Source organism: Myotis myotis, unplaced genomic scaffold (assembly GCF_014108235.1).
Source record: "Myotis myotis isolate mMyoMyo1 unplaced genomic scaffold, mMyoMyo1.p scaffold_m19_p_2, whole genome shotgun sequence".
NCBI lineage: Eukaryota > Metazoa > Chordata > Mammalia > Chiroptera > Vespertilionidae > Myotis > Myotis myotis.
In genome coordinates this window covers 62,436,776-62,455,127 of record NW_023416324.1, presented here as the reverse complement: position 1 = coordinate 62,455,127, position 18,352 = coordinate 62,436,776, and the positions used below count along the sequence as shown (strand labels likewise).

General features: G+C 44.5%; 1 protein-coding gene across 3 annotated transcripts in view; it reads left to right on the top strand.

Annotated features, from left to right (window-relative positions):
- Nucleotides 1-17,915, top strand: part of MCOLN2 (mucolipin 2) — a 58,254-nt gene extending 40,339 nt beyond the window's left edge. For 2 of the 3 annotated variants that reach the window (XM_036351690.1, XM_036351691.1), the window contains exons 8-14: nucleotides 1,628-1,740; nucleotides 2,924-3,073; nucleotides 4,863-4,964; nucleotides 5,070-5,192; nucleotides 12,393-12,599; nucleotides 14,211-14,332; nucleotides 17,125-17,915. In XM_036351690.1, coding sequence (XP_036207583.1) covers nucleotides 1,628-1,740; nucleotides 2,924-3,073; nucleotides 4,863-4,964; nucleotides 5,070-5,192; nucleotides 12,393-12,599; nucleotides 14,211-14,332; nucleotides 17,125-17,161 — 854 coding nt within the window. In that variant the 3' untranslated portion in view covers nucleotides 17,162-17,915. Of the gene's footprint in view, nucleotides 1-1,627; nucleotides 1,741-2,923; nucleotides 3,074-4,862; nucleotides 4,965-5,069; nucleotides 5,193-12,392; nucleotides 12,600-14,184; nucleotides 14,333-17,124 lie in introns of all 3 variants that reach the window. The other variant, XR_004974281.1, reaches the window with a different exon arrangement.
- The last annotated feature ends 437 nt before the right edge of the window (nucleotides 17,916-18,352 follow it).

The window sequence follows — 18,352 nt, the reverse complement described above, 5'->3', positions numbered from 1 at the left end:
TCAGACCTTCACAAGTTCTTAGATTATTCGGGGCTCTTCTCGTGTTCTGCTGGAGTCCCTGCATTTACTTGTAAGCACACTGAAGCATTATGCTAAGCAAACGCACTGTAGTGTTGGCAAAATACATTTGATCCCTGCCTCCCAGAGCCAACCATTTGGTGGGGAAGATGGGCATTGAATGATTCCATGGTAACCATGGTGTTTGCTGTTTACCTGGGCTGTTTCCTGTGCTTTCATATATGAACTTATTTAATCTTCACAACAGCCCTATGATTAGTTGTTGTTGTTTTTTTACCCACTTTTTGGATGAGGAAACTGAGGCACCTTCCCTAAGGCTGCTCAGCTTCTGAGTGCAGAGCTGAGATTCAGACCCAGGTTTTCAGGCCCCCAGAGGCTATGTCCTTTCCCATTTTTCACCGTCTCTGTTCCTTGCTGTGCTCTCTTTGAAGGTGTAATTTCAAGTTCAGTGGTCATCAAGCAAAGGAGACTATAGGAGTGGACATTATGGAGAGTGCTGTGAGAGTAGGGGATGGGCTAATAAAGATGGGAATTCAGGGAATTTTATTCTGAGAAGATGATACTCACTTTGAAACCTAAGGCTGAAAAAGAACAATTTTTTAAAAAAATATATTTTATTGATTTTTTACAGAGAGGAAGGGAGAGGGATAGAGATTTAGAAACATCTAACATCTGTCTCCGGCACACTCCCTACTGGGTGTGTGCCCGAAACCAAGGTACATGCCCTTGACCGGAATTGAACCTTGGACCCTTGAGTCTGTAGGCCAATGCTCTGTCCATTGAGCCAAACCACTTAGGGAGAAAAAGAATAATATTAACATGTGTGATGGAGAGAGTGCTGTTCCAGGCAGAGGGATCATCATTTGCAAAGCCCCTGAGGCAAGAGTGAGAGAGAACCTGATAGGAGGTGGGAAGAAGTATGGCCTCAGGATAGAGAAGATGAGGGGAGAGAAGCAATCGCAGGTGATGGGACTGCAGGGATGGACAGGGGACCCAGACAGGGGAGAGCCATCGTTGGTATTTGGGATAATTCCATGAAGTCTGAGAGAAGCTAAGGTTACAATTTCATCTTCCTCCAGTACATTCCCCATGCTACTGTGTTCCAAGACATACTCTCCTTCTTACTACCATTCCAAGTGGTTATTTTCTCCATGTGCAGAAAGAGCTTATTGAATGCTGGGAAAGTGCACGGTAAGGCTGAGGAACAGAAATGGGGAGTCTGAGTCAGAGGCATTTTAAATTGTTTGTTTCCTCATTAATGGAGAATGTGGTGTTTGTGCTTGTATGTGAAAGACCTCAGAGTATGTCAATAGTTTTGCCTCTTATGAATGGAGCCCAAATGGACCACCTTCTGTCAAATTATAGTCTATGTAAATCTTTACAAATACATTTTAGTGCATCTCTTAAGAGTTTATATGTTTTTAAATGTATAAGTCTTAATAACAGGGAAAGTTTTGCCTTATTTGTAGACTTCTGAGTAAATGTATTGCGATTTGTTTCTGATGTTTTTTGAATTTATCATCTAGGCTTCTTTTTTGACGACCATCTTGTCAGAAATTATTCCCCAGTGAGATGTGTTTATCATTTGGATTCTGATTTTGTTCCTCAGTTCAGAAGAATGCTCAGTATGTGCTGGCATTTGATTCGTTCGTCATTGTGATTTGCTTGGCGTCTCTGATCCTGTGCACAAGATCCATTGTTCTTGCTTTACGCTTACGAAAGGTATGTGTGCTTGCATTTTCTTCCTCCCCTCTTGGCCTCCACCCTCAGTTTGTCCAAACAGTGGGCCCTGGTGTTGGGTCATCCTGTCCTTTCTGGAGCCCTTGACTAAATTAGGTTCCTTTGAGTGATTGCCCCCTAAAAGGCATTCATCAACCTGAGGTGTGTAGGGTGAGTGCAAGCTCCCATCATGTCAGGTGGGACCAGATAATTATCTTGCTTAAAACTGAGCTAATGAGCACAGGTGCACAATGGTGAGCTCTCAAGCTCTTGAATGTTTCCAGAATAAAGGAGACCCTTTTGAATTCAGGAGTAAATCTTAAGAACAGAATAGTAGCATGTGTGGGTTTCATCTTTTGCCTTCAAATAAGATTTCATTTTGACAGGGGGCATGATACATGGGTTATAATGAAGCATAAAATACTTTATTCTATATTTTAAATAGCTTGAAAATTCTCCCCCGAGTTTCATTTCACCTTGTTACTCTCAGGGCTCTTGTGAAGATATAGCCCAGCTCCCCACAAATCTTACTCTGGTTTGTGGCGTGTGTGGAAATGCAGAATGGGGTGAGGTGCATGAAGTCATCAGCATGCCATTGGTGGAGCAAGAAAACAGTCTTCATTTTATTGTTCTCATTCTTGACCTCTGTCAACTTATTTTGTAAATATCCGCTTGTCTTACTGCCCCTTCCCCGCAAGTCCCCTGATACTCTGATCCCAGGCCAGGGTCCTGGTTCTGCCTAAGCAGAGGGGGTGGGCATTGGGAGCACACACACTGGAGCTGGAATGCCTGGGCACCCACCCTGGCCCTGCCTCCCCAGCCTCAGTTCTCTTCTCTGGAAGATCAGGCTACTAATGCTTGGTGCATAGGGTGCTGTCTGGTTGAATGAGGTGATAAAGTAATGTATTTGGTATGTACTGTGTGCCAGCTCTTACAAGAGTCTGTTGGAGAGAAGAGCATAAGCATATAATCTTTGAGTTCACTGGGTAGGCACTTGAAGGCTTTAGACTAGCTGGGCAGGTGAGGGGGGAAGCGTGGGCATAATCTCCAGCCTTGAGATGGATCTATGGAGCTGGGTAGGTAACACCGTATTATGTTACAGGTGAGAGCTCTGTTTGGCACTTACCTTCTCCTTCCAGAGGGCAGTGTGGTTTGTAATAAATACTTTTTTAAATGTTTGCTGCAGAGATTTCTAAATTTCTTCCTGGAGAAGTACCAGCGACACGTGTGTAGTGCTGACCAGTGGGAGTTCATCAACGGCTGGTATGTCCTGGTGATTATCAGCGACCTCATGACAATCATTGGCTCCATCCTCAAAATGGAAATTCAAGTGAAGGTGAGGGGCCACCCACTTTAAGTCTGCTGCTCTTTCTATCCTGGATGATCCTTTAGGATATTAAAGCCTTGCGGAGACTAGTTTGATTCTCATGTTTTCTCTTTTCTCGCTTCCTTATATCGGAAGCCTCCTCTGACCCAATTCCTTGTGGAGGGAACATAAGGAAACTGATGTTCTGGGGGAGATGATATCCCTATGAATATCCCCAGGAAACTTGCAGCTTCTTGAGCATAGGAACTGAAGTTTGAGAAGATTGGTTGTTTGGGTGGGTTTCATTTATTTTTTTTAAATCGCAGGAGAAGCAGTGATGCATGAACCAGTTCTATCAAGAGCCAGTCCTGCCCAGTGGGTGCTCTGGCAGATGGGGGTGAGGGCAGGACTATTAGAGTGTCTGCCAGGTGCCTGACTGCATAGAACTTCACTGATTTGATCTTATGACAAAGTCTTGACCCTTCACCCAGATATTCTCCCCTCGAGGCTGTGCTGTCCATCGGGGAGTCTAACTTTCCCTCCCGACACTAACATAGCTCCTGCTTGTCCATCCTGACGACCTCTGGCTTCCTTCGGGCCAGCTCCTTTCTGGCCTGGACTGCTGCAGCCGTCTCCTCATTGCTTGTCCACCTTCAGCCTTACATCCCTCAGATCCACCCACACAGCTGTCAGAGGAAAGTCCCTGGAAGTTTCTATCCTACTGTTACAGTCCCTTCTCATGGGAACCCCCTTGAGTGGAGTGGCCTCCAGGGTCCTCTCATCTAGCTCTGCCTCCCTCTCCTGCCTGAGATTCACTAAGCCATCCATACTGACCCTCTAGCACAACTTTCTGGCTCTTAGCATTGGGCCCTGGTTCAGTCTTTTGATCATTTACCTGCAATGCTCTCCCCCAGCCTGTCCCCCAGGCCCAGCCCTGCTCTGGGTCATGCCCATGGGAAATGCTTTGTGACAAACTGGGCACTGCATCTCTCACTGCACTTAGCATATTATATTAAAACTAGAGGCCTGGTGCATGAAATTCATGCACTGGAGGGGGTTGTCCCTCAGCTCAGCCTGCACGCTCTCTAATCTGGGACCCCTCGGGGCATGTCCGACTGCCTGTTTAGGCCCAATCCCACAGGGACATCCCTCTCACAATCTGCAACTGCTGGTTCCCAACTGCTCGCCTGCCTGCCAGCCTGATCGCCCCATAACCACTCTCCTGTCAGCCTGATTGATGTCTAACTGCTCCCCTGCCAGCTAGGTCACCCCCAACTGCCCTCCCCTGCTGGCCTGGTTGCCCCTAACTGCACTCCCCTTCTGGTTATCTTGTGGCGGCCATCTTTTGACCACATGGGGGCGGCCATATTGTGTGAGGGCATGACAGTCAATTTGCATATTACTGCTCCATTATATAGGATTGTGGTTGTGTGCGTATCTCCTCAATTAGATCCAGAAATCCTCAAGAGCAGAACTGTGCTAGCCAATCACGTTTGAGCTTTCTTTCAGATATAGCTGACTTGCATCGTTTCATATTTAACAAACACCATTAGTTTCTATTCTTTAATGCCTAAGTAAATGCATTTTCTGTTTCAGGATATTATTTTAACAAAAAATCAGTTCAACCAATTGAAATACTAAAAGGAAAGAAGAAACACATTTGGGACTGTGCTCTCTATTACTCTCCTCTTCAGTTTAAAAGCCCTTAGGATCACCTATAGAGAGCAGGCAGTCCATTCTTTTCCTATCAACTTAAAGTGAGATTAATAAGCTGAGGGGAATAGAATATGTCACTCATATCTGTTTTCTCATTCCTTAGAATATCACAAATTACGATCTGTGCAGCATTTTGCTTGGAACGTCCACGCTTCTTGTCTGGGTCGGAGTCATCAGATACCTGGGTTACTTCCAAAACTATAATGTAAGGATGTGGCATTGGGTTGTGTCATAGGATTGAGATTCATTTCTTCTTCGGGTTCCAGTAAGCTCCTTTGTAATGCCCCCCGCACTGCTGGTGTCTTTTCAGGTGCTCATTTTAACAATGCAAGCCTCCCTGCCAAAGGTGCTTCGCTTCTGCGCCTGCGCCGGGATGATCTACCTGGGTTACACCTTCTGTGGCTGGATCGTCTTGGGCCCGTATCACAACAAGGTGTGTAGCCCTGGTTCTTCCTTCTGCAAATTAGGCACCTGAGAAGTGGGCTTCCAGGACAACCTTCTTCCCACTCTCCCCCAGCACATACCCTCAGCGTCAGGAAAGCCATGTCTTTGCATCGGGTTTCTTTTCCTTTCCTCGTACTGGATGTTGAAACCACTGTGAGGGAGTGGAGAGCACATTTGAGAGTTGCCTGGGCCTGGTTTGTGGGCCACATTCCAGCCCAGCCAGTTGTCCAGTAAGAAATGTCTGGACATGAGATCCTATAATAAAAATGAAAATAGAATGGGGGAAATTATTACAAAATCTTTCTAATTTAACGTGTTAGGGTTTTCATCCCAATTAATTGAGGAGAACAAAGGTGGACAGAGTGCCCAGAATGGACCATATTAGGTTTATGATTAAAATGAAACACGTCTTGTCTGTGATGGTGGTTTTGATGGCAGCATTGCCTCTGCCTTATGAAAGATCAACATCAGAATTCCAAATTGTTGCTGGGCTTCAGTCAGCATCATAACCTCAGGGACATCAAAGTTGTGCTCTTCTTGTTTTAAAATAATAATGTTGATTGGTGGAAACGTCAAGAAATGAAAGTAGGTAGGCCCTGTTTTCAAACCAATAGATAGATAAATAAATAAATAAAGGAAAAGGAGTTATTGGAACTTGTAGTGTTTCTTCCGTGGGACTCTGGCAGTTGGAACCACAGATACAACAAAAATAACAGCAGCCAACACTGTGCGCTTAGCATTTCTGTCCTCTCGTTTGTTTAATCTCCGCAGCAGCCCCTGGTCCTGTTCTCCTGGCTCAGGTGCTGTGCAAGGAGAAAAGAGGTGACGTGCAAAGGGTCACACTGATGCTTGTATTGCAGCTCAGCCTCAACCTCTGACCTCTCCAATTGCCTTAAACAAAACATATGCTTATATCTGGTTTACACACTGTTCACAAAACGTGAGCAATCCAGAAAGGTCGAGCTCTGTGCGTTGTCCTACTTGAATATGTCCTAGTAAATTGGCACACATCCAGGCTTCCTCCTCTTTCGGGGTTGTATTTGATACGTCCGAAGAGAATCATTGTTTTCTGTTGGAAAGGCATAGTGAACAAAGTCACAGTCTCTGGGTTCATAGTAAATCTTGGTAATATCACTGCTCTCCCTACTCCTTGCCTCTGAGTCATGATGAAATTTGCTCTCTGATATGATCTCTCTGATCTGGAGAACGGACTGTGTGAGTGCCCAGGGAAATTAACATTTTTCTTCTTCACTTGCCGCATTCTTGAATGCTTCTCCAGATTTTTGTCACTAGAGGACAGTGTTGCACTGTCTGAAATAAATACCAAGTTTACTGGTACAGATTTCAGCTTTAATTCACAGGTCCAAGGCCTCAGGACAAGTGGTCCTATCTCTTTTGCCCTTCATCTCCCTACCCCATCATTGTCCTGGAAGGTGCTCAGATAATGCTACTTGAATTTTACTAATATAGCTACCATTCTTAAATGCTATGTGCCAGATAGATATAGGACCCAAGTTCCTTAACTCCCTTGCTATGTTAACTCCCCAGTAGCCCCATAGGAAATGGGGATCTTACTGTGTTCCACAATTTTCCTGAGGCTGCACAGCTAGTAAATGGCAGAGATAGGATTCGCGTCCAGGTTGCCTGACCCTAATACCCATCTTTGACCAATACCCAGTAGGGCTTTTCTTGGAATTGCCTAAAACAGACCATTGCAGACGAGCGTTTCGTTTGACTGACTAGATCAACTCTGAGAGGAGAGCCACATAACCAGACTCATTTCTCTCTATTTGCTTTGAGGATCCGACTGCATGTTCATATGTTTAATCCTGTCCTTTCAAAGGATGCGGGGGAGACTGGGATGCTCTGGACCAGCATTGTCCAATAAAGGGGCAGTGAGCGCTACAAATGAGAACCACAGGTGGCTTCAAATTTTTCCAGTAGCTACACTGAAAAAATTTCAAAAAGAAACAGATAAAATTGTGATTTTAATTATATATTTTATTTACTAGTAGGCATTGAGATATTTTACACTCTTTATTTTTGTACTAAATCTTTGAAATTCAATGTGTATTTCACCCTGACAACACAGGAGGTGCTCCACAGCCACATGTGGCTGGCCACTACCATAGTGCATGCTGCACTTCCCGCCTGTGTGTCTCAGCATCTGCCTCCGTTTCCCCCACAGGAGCAGGGATAAGGGCTGTGTCCAGGGCTGCCTACCAGGCCTGTCTATGGCGTCTGTCTCCCATCTCCACCCACTGGGGAAATGCACAGTTCAGTTACTTTACTGAATGCACCAGCCAGTGGAAGAAGAAAAGCTTCAGTCTGACTCAGGACTCCGTGCTTTCCTTCTCCATATTGCTGCTTCTGTGAGTCTGAAGTTAGAAATGCTTCCTGCCCCCTGTGTCTCTCCTCCCATCCCCCTAATTAATTCAAACTGTCAATCATTCAGGTTCTGCCAGTCAGTCTCTGTTGAATCAGAAGACCTTCCGTAGTACCCGAAGCCTTCAAAAGCTGGACAGCACAGCAAGCATTTCCTAGGATCTAGAATCATAGCCACCTGAGGTGTAGAAGCTAACTCTTTCTTTAAGCAAACCATCCACTCTAGCCCAGTCGGCGTGGCTCAGTGGTTGCGCATTCACCTATGTACCAGGAGGTCATGGTTCTATTCCCGGTCAGGGCACATTCCCAGGTTGTGGACTCAATCCCAGTGGGGGTTGTGCAGGAGGCAGCCAATCAATGACTCTCTCTCACCATTGATGTTTCTACAGCCACTCTAAAGAGGAGGTCTCAGGAAAACTAGTTGTATACTGCTGCTTGACTGGTAGCAGGACCCATATTTTTGCTTCCTGTTTTCATGGTAGACATTGGATTGCAGTTGAAAGAGGGAAGAGATGCAAGCAGTGTCCCATCGGTATTGGTACCAGCACTAATGGACTTTGGCACAGTGCTCTTTCAAATGTATGGCACCAAGGGCTAGAGACTGTTGATGTTTAATAATTCAAAACCAGGTCTGGAAGAACATTACTCTAAAGTAACTTTTACATTTCCGGAGGACTTCTTTGCTGTGAAGAATAAATCATAGTCTTGCATTGTCCCCATTTCAGAAATGAGAAGACCAAGGCATCGAAACATTGTTGGCCTTTGCTGATGCCGTGGGTAAACACTGTGGCAGAGCCTGCATTACATCGTCCTGCTCTCAAAGTCTCTAGTTTTAGCCAAGTACCTCTCTTATTCAAAAGAACTATTATCCAGTTAAAACATTAAACCTAAATATTGCTCTTGAAGGCGATTTTTATGTCCTTCTCTGACATAAGCTGTTGCAAGTTATTTTTTCATTTAAATTTTTTTTTAAAAAAAGTTCTTTCTTGTTCGATTTAAAAATATCATTTGTGAAACAAATGCTTGGGTTCGCATTGTGGTCCCAAAGGACCTATGGGGACTCTTTATGGAAATACCCATTTAATATTTATTAAATGTCTACTGCGCTCCAAGCATGTCAGGTTCTTCTAGGCTGAGTTCTTGGAGGGCAGTGACTATAGCTCATTGCTGCTTGCATCCCCCGGGTCCAGCACAGAACATGGCAGGGATTCTCCAGGTTTGTTACCAAACAAGAAACAGAGAGAACAAGAAACTTGTGCTTTCCAGGGGCTCACAAGTTCCTAAGAACCACAGCAACTCTCTATAAATGCAGTCCTTCTGGCCTGGAAGCACCTTAGGACCTCGCTTCTCCTCACCTTGGTTACTTCTAATGTTCACTTCTGTGGAGTTTGGCCCCTGAAAGTGACTGGTTCACAGCCACCTGTGGTACCAATGACAGGGTGTATGCCAGTCACTTACCTTATTGCGTCTCCGTTTTGACTTTTTGCTGGGTTAAAGTGAGTCTCACCCGCATAGAGGAGAGAGAAGCATAACGGCTGTGAATAACATGAATGTTGAGACAGGTATTGTTTCTAAATGGACACTAAGTCACGGCACTGGAAACGAAGGGGTGAATTGGATATGTACCAACCAACCAGCTATTTGTAATTCTGGAACCTGAAGCACAGGCTGTTAGGGGTTGTGGAAACTAAACAAAGGAATTGGCCAGATTCCAAAATAAACGATGAGAAACATGAATTATGAATGGTGCTGTTAGAGTTGTAATTGCTAGCCATAGAAACCAGCTTTAACTTAGTTTTCTGAAGGCTAGATGGAAAATATGTACTCGGAGAACTGCCTGTCATACTGTTAAACAATTTGCATATTGTTGTGCTTGGCTCAACTGGATGTTCCCTCCAGGTCTCTGTGGAGAGCAGCTTTGGAGCCATTGCTGAAGCAGCACAGGCAGGGCAGGGTCCCTGTTGAGGTTACATTTGTGTCTGCTGCCCCGGTCACAGACTTTACCCTGTGCATCCAGTCATGGAGGAGGGAGGATCGGACATGGTGTTTCCATCCAGTTGGAGTATGAAGAAGGGTTCAAAACCAATTAGAAGGCTAAGCAGTAGTTTACGCTGTGGTTCTTACTGATACACAGAAGGGACTAGAGCTGCAAAGGCACTCTGTCTCGAGGTAGACTTGAAATAGCCCTTCAAAGGTGGCTTTGTTGGACACAGGAGAAGGTATCAGATGAAGAGAATAAATCCCACGAGGAAAAGATGGAGAAATGGGTGTGGTGTTGTAGGAGGAGAAAAGCACAAGGTAATATGGACAGTGGGGAGATGGAAGGAAGCCACGCAAAGGAGGGCCTATCCCAGGCTTCTTGGTGTGATTTTTTTACTTTGCATCCAGACTTCGTAGAATCTTAATGCAAGATAAATGACCCGAAGGTTGCATTCTGTGAAGTTTAGACTTTACCACAGCAGTTTGGACTGGAGGGCGAAGAAGCTGGAGTGAAGGAGACTTCCTCAGAGTTTCTGTAATAATCCAGACGTGAGTGTGGACCTGAGAGTGGAGTAGATAGACTGGGTCAGGGAAACGTAGGAGCAGCAGACCTTCGCAGAGTGAAGAGAGTGGGAGAGCAATCCATTCAACACATAGTTTTAAGTACTCGATTATTTGGGAGTAAATGTTTCTTCGGCAGGAGACTGAAATTACTGACCAGGAGCAGGACAATTGGAAGGAAAGCCCAGTTTCCAGGTTAGGGGGTGGGAGGTTTTATTTTGTTGCATGTGAAGTAGTAGTACAGCTTCCAAGTGGAGATGTTTTGTAGACATTTGCTACAACCTTTTGCAGCAAGGATTCAGAATCTGGAGAAGGGGCCACGCGCAAATGGATCTACTAGATAAGAAATATAAATTTAGAAGGCATTGGGGGGAGCCAGGCGGAAACCTACTCTAGTGGAGTGGCTCCCTGAATCTCCGGATCTACTGCTTTTTATTTACTAGAATATACATTTGCCCTTTAGCAAACCAAACAGACATATCAAAGGTAAGGTTTGGTAAACAGTAAAAGATGATTAGGTTAGGAGAATGCCTTCAGCCATCATTGTCTCGACAGAACAATCAGTACATAGCTTTTAGCCCTTGCTAAAGCCCAAGGTCCATCAGCCTTCTGACTGTTCTCTCACATTTATTATGCCAACCACCTGTTGGTCTTTGCCTCCAGCAGACATTCACCAGGGACATGGCTGTTCCCAAAGCCACACTGACTTAATGGGCACATGGCCCCCACTGCTAACAATTTGGTTCAGAACTCTAGGTAGCTGTTCCCTCGGTGTTTTTGAAAACCATACCATCTTTTACCTGTTAGGTCATTATTGTTCTTTAGAAGCTTCCATCTAATGTTAACCCGCTGGCCCTAAGATGTTAGTTTATGAAGCATCTGCTGCTCTTTTTTAGCCGATGTGGCAGGAGTTTGTTAGCCACAGACCCTGGAATGGCCGCCTGGGGATTGCAGTTGAAACACAACCCTCAGACCAGCTCTGAACTGCAGATGTATGCCTCCAACTCCCTCATGTCAACATTTCCACCTGGCACCTCAAGCTGCCTTGTCTAAAACTGAGACCATTAGTAGTCCCTTTCCCTTGTCCCCTCCTAGACTTATTTCCCCCTCAGTTTCCTCCTTTTCCAGTCTTATCTGTACCCTGTGCATTCCTGGCTTCTGCACTCACCCCTGCCGCATGTCCCTGCCCTGGGCTGTTTCCAGAGTAGGAGATCTACCACATACATGCCAGGGTTGCCCTTTAGAAACAGGTCAGGTCACTCTCTGGCTGCAGTTTTTTTCCTGGTTCCCAGTTCTGGCCTGTAATAGTTTGAAGTATGTGGAAGGCTGAGTGAGGCTTTCTCCATGTGGCACAGGCACGCCTCTCTGGCTGCCTCGTAGGCTCAGCACTGAATTTCCCATATTCACGGAGCAAACCCTTCCCTTTCTCCTCTCACTGGCGAACTCCACCTCAGGCCCTTGTTCTGAGGGTCACTTTCCTTACACAGCCCACCCCAGCTCTCCCATAGGGCATTGGAATACATCGGTTGTGGCCGTCCACTGTTAGCCAGGAGCCCCTGAAGGCATTGGGCACAATCATCGTCTTTCCCTCTCCCATTGATGACCATCTTTGGTTTTGAATGTGCTAAAATCACCCTGACCCGTGGTTGGAAAGGCTACAGTGAAACTATTCATTTAGCAAAATTTTCTTGAGCCTATACGGTGTCTCAGGCACTTCCATCATTGCTGGTTGTAGAATGGAATTGCTATAGTTCTTTCAGAAAGCGGTTTGTTTAGCAGGTTGTAGGCTTAAAAATATTAATCACTTAGACCCAATAACAGGAAAAAAACATTATGCTTAGAAATGTTCATTACATTGCTCTTGACAATAGCAACTATTATTGGGATGTCTAGTGACAGGGCAATAGTTAAACTTGACATTTCTAAGGAAAGGTCTGCTATCCAACACGTGCTCTCTAAGTGTAAGTAAGATGACGGTAAGTAGGGAAAAAGAAATCAAGATCCAAAATGGTTAGATGATATGACTACAAATATATAAAAATGTATAGGAAAAAACTGAGGGAAATGTCAAGAGATAGTGAGTGCGCAAGGGAGTTTTCAATAATGTTTTCCTGCTTTGGTATTTTAGCTGTCTTAAAATGGATGTTACTCATAATAGCAATGACAACAATAGCTTCAACAAAACAAGCTAACTGGATATAGATACTTCTCTGCTTTTTTGGATGATATATCTCAAAAACTAACTTTGGTTTCCCCCCTTCAGTTTGTAGCTCTGAATACAGTTTCTGAGTGTCTGTTTTCTCTGGTCAACGGTGATGATATGTTTGCAACCTTTGCTCAAATCCAGCAGAAGAGCGTCTTGGTGTGGCTGTTCAGTCGCCTATATTTATATTCCTTCATCAGCCTTTTTATATATATGATTCTCAGCCTTTTCATTGCACTTATTACGGATTCTTATGACACCATTAAGGTAAGTAATTATCAGGATTTCCTGCCAAGAAAATGGGAAAACCTATATAGATTGGAGCATAGGAAAAAGCTACTCCCCCCCCCGCACACACACACACACTTACTTACAATACTATATTTTACTTAAATGTTGAAGTTTTGTAGGAAAGAGACTGTTGGCCTGGTCGGCTAGCTGAGTTGGTCAGAAAATTATCCTGCTATGCCAAGGTTGTGGCTTCAATCCCCAGTCAGGGCAAATAAAAGAAACAACCAATGGATGCATAAATAAGAACAATAAAGCAATGTTTCTCTCTCTCTCTCAAAACAATTAACAAATAATTGTTTTTAAGTAGAAGAAAAGAGACTTGTTGGATGTAGGAGTTTAATTTTAAATATGCATTTAGGACATCATCCCTGTCACCCAGATCACGGTGACTGATTTGGAGGTGTGGTGGAAAGAGAAAGGCAATGGGTAGAGATGGGTTGAGTTTAGTAAATTAAGTAGCTCGATTGTTGGTCGCAGCACTGACAGGTGTACCTGTCTGTCCTGGAACTAGGTTTTGAGTGCTAAGTGTCAGTGGTAAGGGGTCATCACCATCCTGACTACTGTTCAGATATTGGAACACCTATACTAGTATACTGGATGACACAACCATTTGTGTGATACAGGTTTCCTTTAAATTTTGAAAGCTAAGCCTCTGTGGCTGTTTAGCTTCCTATCTTCCTGAGCCACGTGGTGGGTTCTGTATCTTTTCAGTTTGGGTCCATTTAACTGGTTTGTAGCTTGAAGGGCGCTCTGTTGCCTCCGGTGGTGACCCGTCTAGCAGCAGGTGGTCGTGCTCAGAAATCCTGTTTCAGACCAGCATTGGAGCAACCAAGGGTGCTATGTCAGTGCCTTGGAGTGTGGTGCTCTTCTTGAACCTTCTCAGACTAAACACAGAAGAAGCTAATTCATTGGAAATACTCCTGAGCACATTTTTGTGCCTGGGGAGGTTAGTTTCCACATGAGAGTGGGTGTGTGGCTCTAACAGCAGGGCTGGGAGTATAGAGAGACTGTTGCACACTGCTGCCCCGAGGGTCCCTGCCTTTGATGGGGCAGTGTCCCTGTGAGCAGGCCAAGTCTTGATAACCTGGTGGATGACTTCACTTAGCGTGAGGGGAGAGGGCCTCAGGGTCTTTGTGTCTGCTTGAAAGAACCTACTGCCTTCTGCCCCACGAAGTGACCCTCTTTCATAAAAGTAGAGGAAATAGAGATTACTTCTCAAGCCTTCTCAAGCAGTTTCTGCATGGGCAGTGAAGGGAAGGGGGGTGGGGGAGGGGTTTACCTGGTCTTGCATTAGTTTTAAAACTTTAGCCTTCTGATTATTGCTTTTATTTCCCTTACTAATACACCCCTCCCCTGCTTCACCCTGGCACCAGAGGTGTTTTCCTTTGGGTTGTTCTCTGTTCCATGGTGGCCCTGGCTTGGCCTTCTGGGACTGACATTGATTCAGCATTATTAATATCAGTTCTTGGATCTGACCTAGCAATGTGGGAGAGCTTTATTTTAGCAAAGGTGGGTTTGGTTCGTTGACAAAGGGAGCAATTTCTCATGCTTTATACATAAGGTAACAACACTGTGTACTTTTTGAAGAAATACCAGCAGAATGGGTTTCCTGAGACGGATCTTCAGGAGTTCCTGAAGGAATGTAATAGCCGAGAGGAGTATCAGAAAGAGTCCTCAGCCTTCCTGTCCCGCATCTGCTGTCTGAGGAGGTCGGTATTGTGTTTAATCAGGTCCCCATGCTCCTGAGAGGAACTGCTCTGCTGCCTTAACAAAGAGTACTTCCCAGGTGCACACTACACTCAGAAATCAGCTTGTCGTGGGGAAGAACCCATCTTCCCTCCCACTAAAATCGGCTTTAGAAATGAATTCTAATAAAACAGGGTAGAGAGCTACATGACATGGTTGGACCCTTGTGGGGATATTATGAGACTATTATGAGAAGGCATGAATTATGTCCCTCAAGTCAAGAGAGTGAACTCTTATGTGGCCAAAGTAAGAGGTCAATATATATATATATATAAAATTGATTTCAGAGAGGAAGGGAGATGGAGAGAGAGAGAGAAACATCAATGATGAGACAGAATCATTGATCAGCTGCTTCCTGCATGCCCCACACTGGGGATCGAGCCTGCAACCTGGGCATGTGCCCTGACCGAGAATGGAACCATGACCTCCTGGTTCATAGGCCGACGCTCAATCATTGAGCTGTACGGGTCAGGCAACACTCTTAATTTTAGAGGTGGAGCTCTCGGAATGTCAAGGGCATTTTCCCTTTTCACAATACGTGGCACAGATAACTCCTCTTGACCAGAGCAGGAACCCTGCCTGAGAGGAGGCTGTACATGTCCTGGGCTGGAAATGCATGTCAGTAGCTCTTTGGTGACCAACTGCACTTTGCTTGCTGTTCATCAGGACACTTAAGAAAATGGTCTAGACCAGCAATGTTCAACCGTTTTCATCTCATGGCACACATAATTTTAATTACTAAAATTCTGCGGCACACCAAAAAATATTTTTTGCCGATCTGACAAAAAAAGGTACAATTTTGATTCATTCATACCAGATGGCTATTGCGTTGGCTGTTGTCAGTTTTTTAATTTGACAACTTAAGGGAAAAGAGGTCAGTGTTCCTGACTAAATAGTCAGGTATGGCATGTTTTTTAAAAATTCTTGCGGCGCACCATTTGAAAATCGCTGGTCTAGACCTCAGTGGCAAAGCCTCCATGTGGTGGTTTGGGGACGAGAATGGGGGTCAGGTGAGGATAGGATATCTAATTGTACACATGTTTGTTTTCATCTCTAGTCAGGGTTGCGGGCTGTTAACTCAAAGTATCCCCTACCCATGTTTTTTGAGAAAGATTCTCTAAACCAAATTTCTGAAGGAAGATGGGGAACATAATTGCTGCTTAAAAACCACAGGATGTATTTCCTGCTAATCAATTCATACCGCATCTTGGGATTTGAAATGATCTGATTGAAGCATTTCCAAAGAATGTCTAGTAAATATGAAATGAAGTCTTCTGAGAAGAGTTAAGTTTTTAAAATCACATTTTATCCTTTCAGAGCATTAAATTGTTCCCATGAAAGCTGGGATAAAGGAATATTAATTTTCTTAATAGGCAGCTACTTCCTAAGAGGCATCTTGTACAAGGAAAGTCTCCCTAAGTTGCTTTTCTAATACTTAGCTGTACAGAGCAAAAAAAGAAATCATCTTGGAATGTAGTTGTGAATTCTAGAGAGTAACCTATGGGGTTTTGGTCTTTGATTTTTTTGATGTTTGCACCATAAAAAGCCCCAGGAGGTTGTTAAATGTTTTCTTGTGCAGCCACATGGAATAAATAAAAGATGTAAGAGGTGAACTTGAAGATTAGCTAATTAGGTTGGGTCTGAGTGCTGGGGAGAAATATCAGCAGTTTGCCCTAAGATGTGCTAAGGGCTGTTGAGAAGATGCCTGATGCAAAAGGAGGGACAGGCCCGTCTTTAATGAAAGAATTAAATGGAACAGGAGAGTCCACCAAAGGAAATCTACTGAAAAACGGGGATGTTGGAGGTTTTGAAAAAAGAGGATATCAAAAATGAAAACAGGAGTGGCTATTACCAAAAGATAGTTATGGGTGAAATCAGCTAGAACAGCTTTAGGCAAGTAATCAAATCAAAGCTTAGATCTAGGGGGCTTTTGAAGGACCTTGCAGAGAGTAAATGAAGATCTTCGGGCCTGATGAAGGAAATGGATCATACTGGGCCTTGAGAACAAGTGATGGCTTTGACTCCATAAAACATTAACTATACCTGGATCTATCTAAAGGCTAGGAGCCAAAGAGTGGAATAAAATTGAGGAAGGCTATGAATGGAGAGTAAATATTGGAGAAAGACCTCACTGAGAAACTCAAGGAAAAGGGTTTAGGAAGGGTGTTATGAGTATTGGTGTGTGGGCCTCCTCTCCGGGGCCATGACAGACAGCAGTCCAGCAGCCACCACAATGGATTCTCCTTCCAGTCATTGAAGGAGCCTTTAGTCTGATCATTAAACCCCTGGATTTTCATTTTGGACCCTGCCAGTTATCAAATGTGTCCCATGACCCCTCCTACACCTCTTGGTTCCTCAGTGTCATGAGGGTGAACAGATGACCTCTGACAGCTCTTCCAGCTCTAATGTCATGTGGTTCTTTGGAAAGATGTGCTTGGTTGAACAGACGCAGAACTTACCTTTCGCCTTCTCTACTGCAGCGAAGGACAGTCTGCGGTTCCAGGCACTAAGAAGGCTTGTCAAGGAAAGGAGATGGAGGGTCCCAAAGGGGTAGACAGCTCCTCCAAGTTACCAAAAGCATCTGCTCAAACCAAAAATAATGTCAAATGCCCTTCTTAATTTTTTCCCTTTTTAATGTTCCACTTAGCATGTTGATAACCTATGCATGCCTAGAATATGAAGTATTTCTGTTCCTTTCCAAAGATGTTTGAGTCATAATCTCTTTTCTTCTTCCCCCTCTCCTTTTCTGTTGTAGGAAAGAAAGTGATGACCACTTGATATTTACTAACTAAAATCCTTCTGCCAAAGATAATCAAGTCTGGGCCTCCTTATCCAGTGACAATGCAGAGGGACCCCGAATGGCTTGACCAGCATGTCCAACACACTGCTGTTTAATGTGGAGTGGGAAAGAGGACTGACTGTCAGCTGGCTGACCACAACTGCAGCTCCAAAGTTCCTTTTTATACCTTTGGATGATGAAGCATAGACCATAGGCAATTACTGGGCATTAGTGCAATAGATTAGTGATAATGAAATTCTTTTAATTTATGACAGGACAATGTTGGGATGCAAAAAAAAAATCACATTTCAAAATGTGCAAAACAATGGTGTTTAAAACCACACATTGAAAGATGTGTGTTTATCCTCAAATTGGGGTTTGTTTTAAAAGTGATTCTTGGCTTAGAAGACATTTGTTAAGTCATGGTCTGCACAGAGATGAAGTTGGTTGCAATTTCAAATTATAGACTCAAGCTGGAAATCTATTCGACCATTTAAAGATGACATTTCAATCAACAGAAAGATATTTCTTGGCCTGTTTTCCTGTGATTTTCTCCAGTATGATATGAAGCAACCACTGGCATAGTGAGATGAATAGGAAACACCTTTCACTTGTGCTGATTGTTGATTGTACACGTGACACGTGGAGGTAAACTATAGCAGGGCTCATTCGTGTTAGCAAACAGACTCCACCGGGTGGGGCTTTACCCTTGTCAAGCAAGGAGAGATGGCCTTTTTTACCTAAATAAATTTATTTTTATCATAATATATGGAATTACTAGTATTTTTTTTAATGTAGACTCTCTTAACATCATGTCTTTGGTCTCCCAAAGGGATTTCCCATTTTCTTAAAAGCAGCAGAGATGCTGGTGGGATCTGGCCTAAACCGGCAGTCGGACATTCCTCTCACAATCCGGGACTGCTGGCTCCTAAGCGCTCACATGCTTGCCTGCCTGATTGCCCCCTAACTGCTCCCCTGCTGGCCTGATTGCCCCCTAACTGCTCCCCTGCCAGCCCGATTACCCCAACAGCCCTCCCCTGCAGGCCTGGTCACCCCCAATTGCCCTCCCCTGCTGGCATGATCTTGCCCCCAACTGCCCTCCCCTGCTGGCCTGGTCAGACCCAGCTGCCCTCCCCTGCAGGCCTGGTTGCCCCCAATTGCCCTCCCCTGCTGGCCTGTTCACCCCTAACTGTCCCCCTGCTGG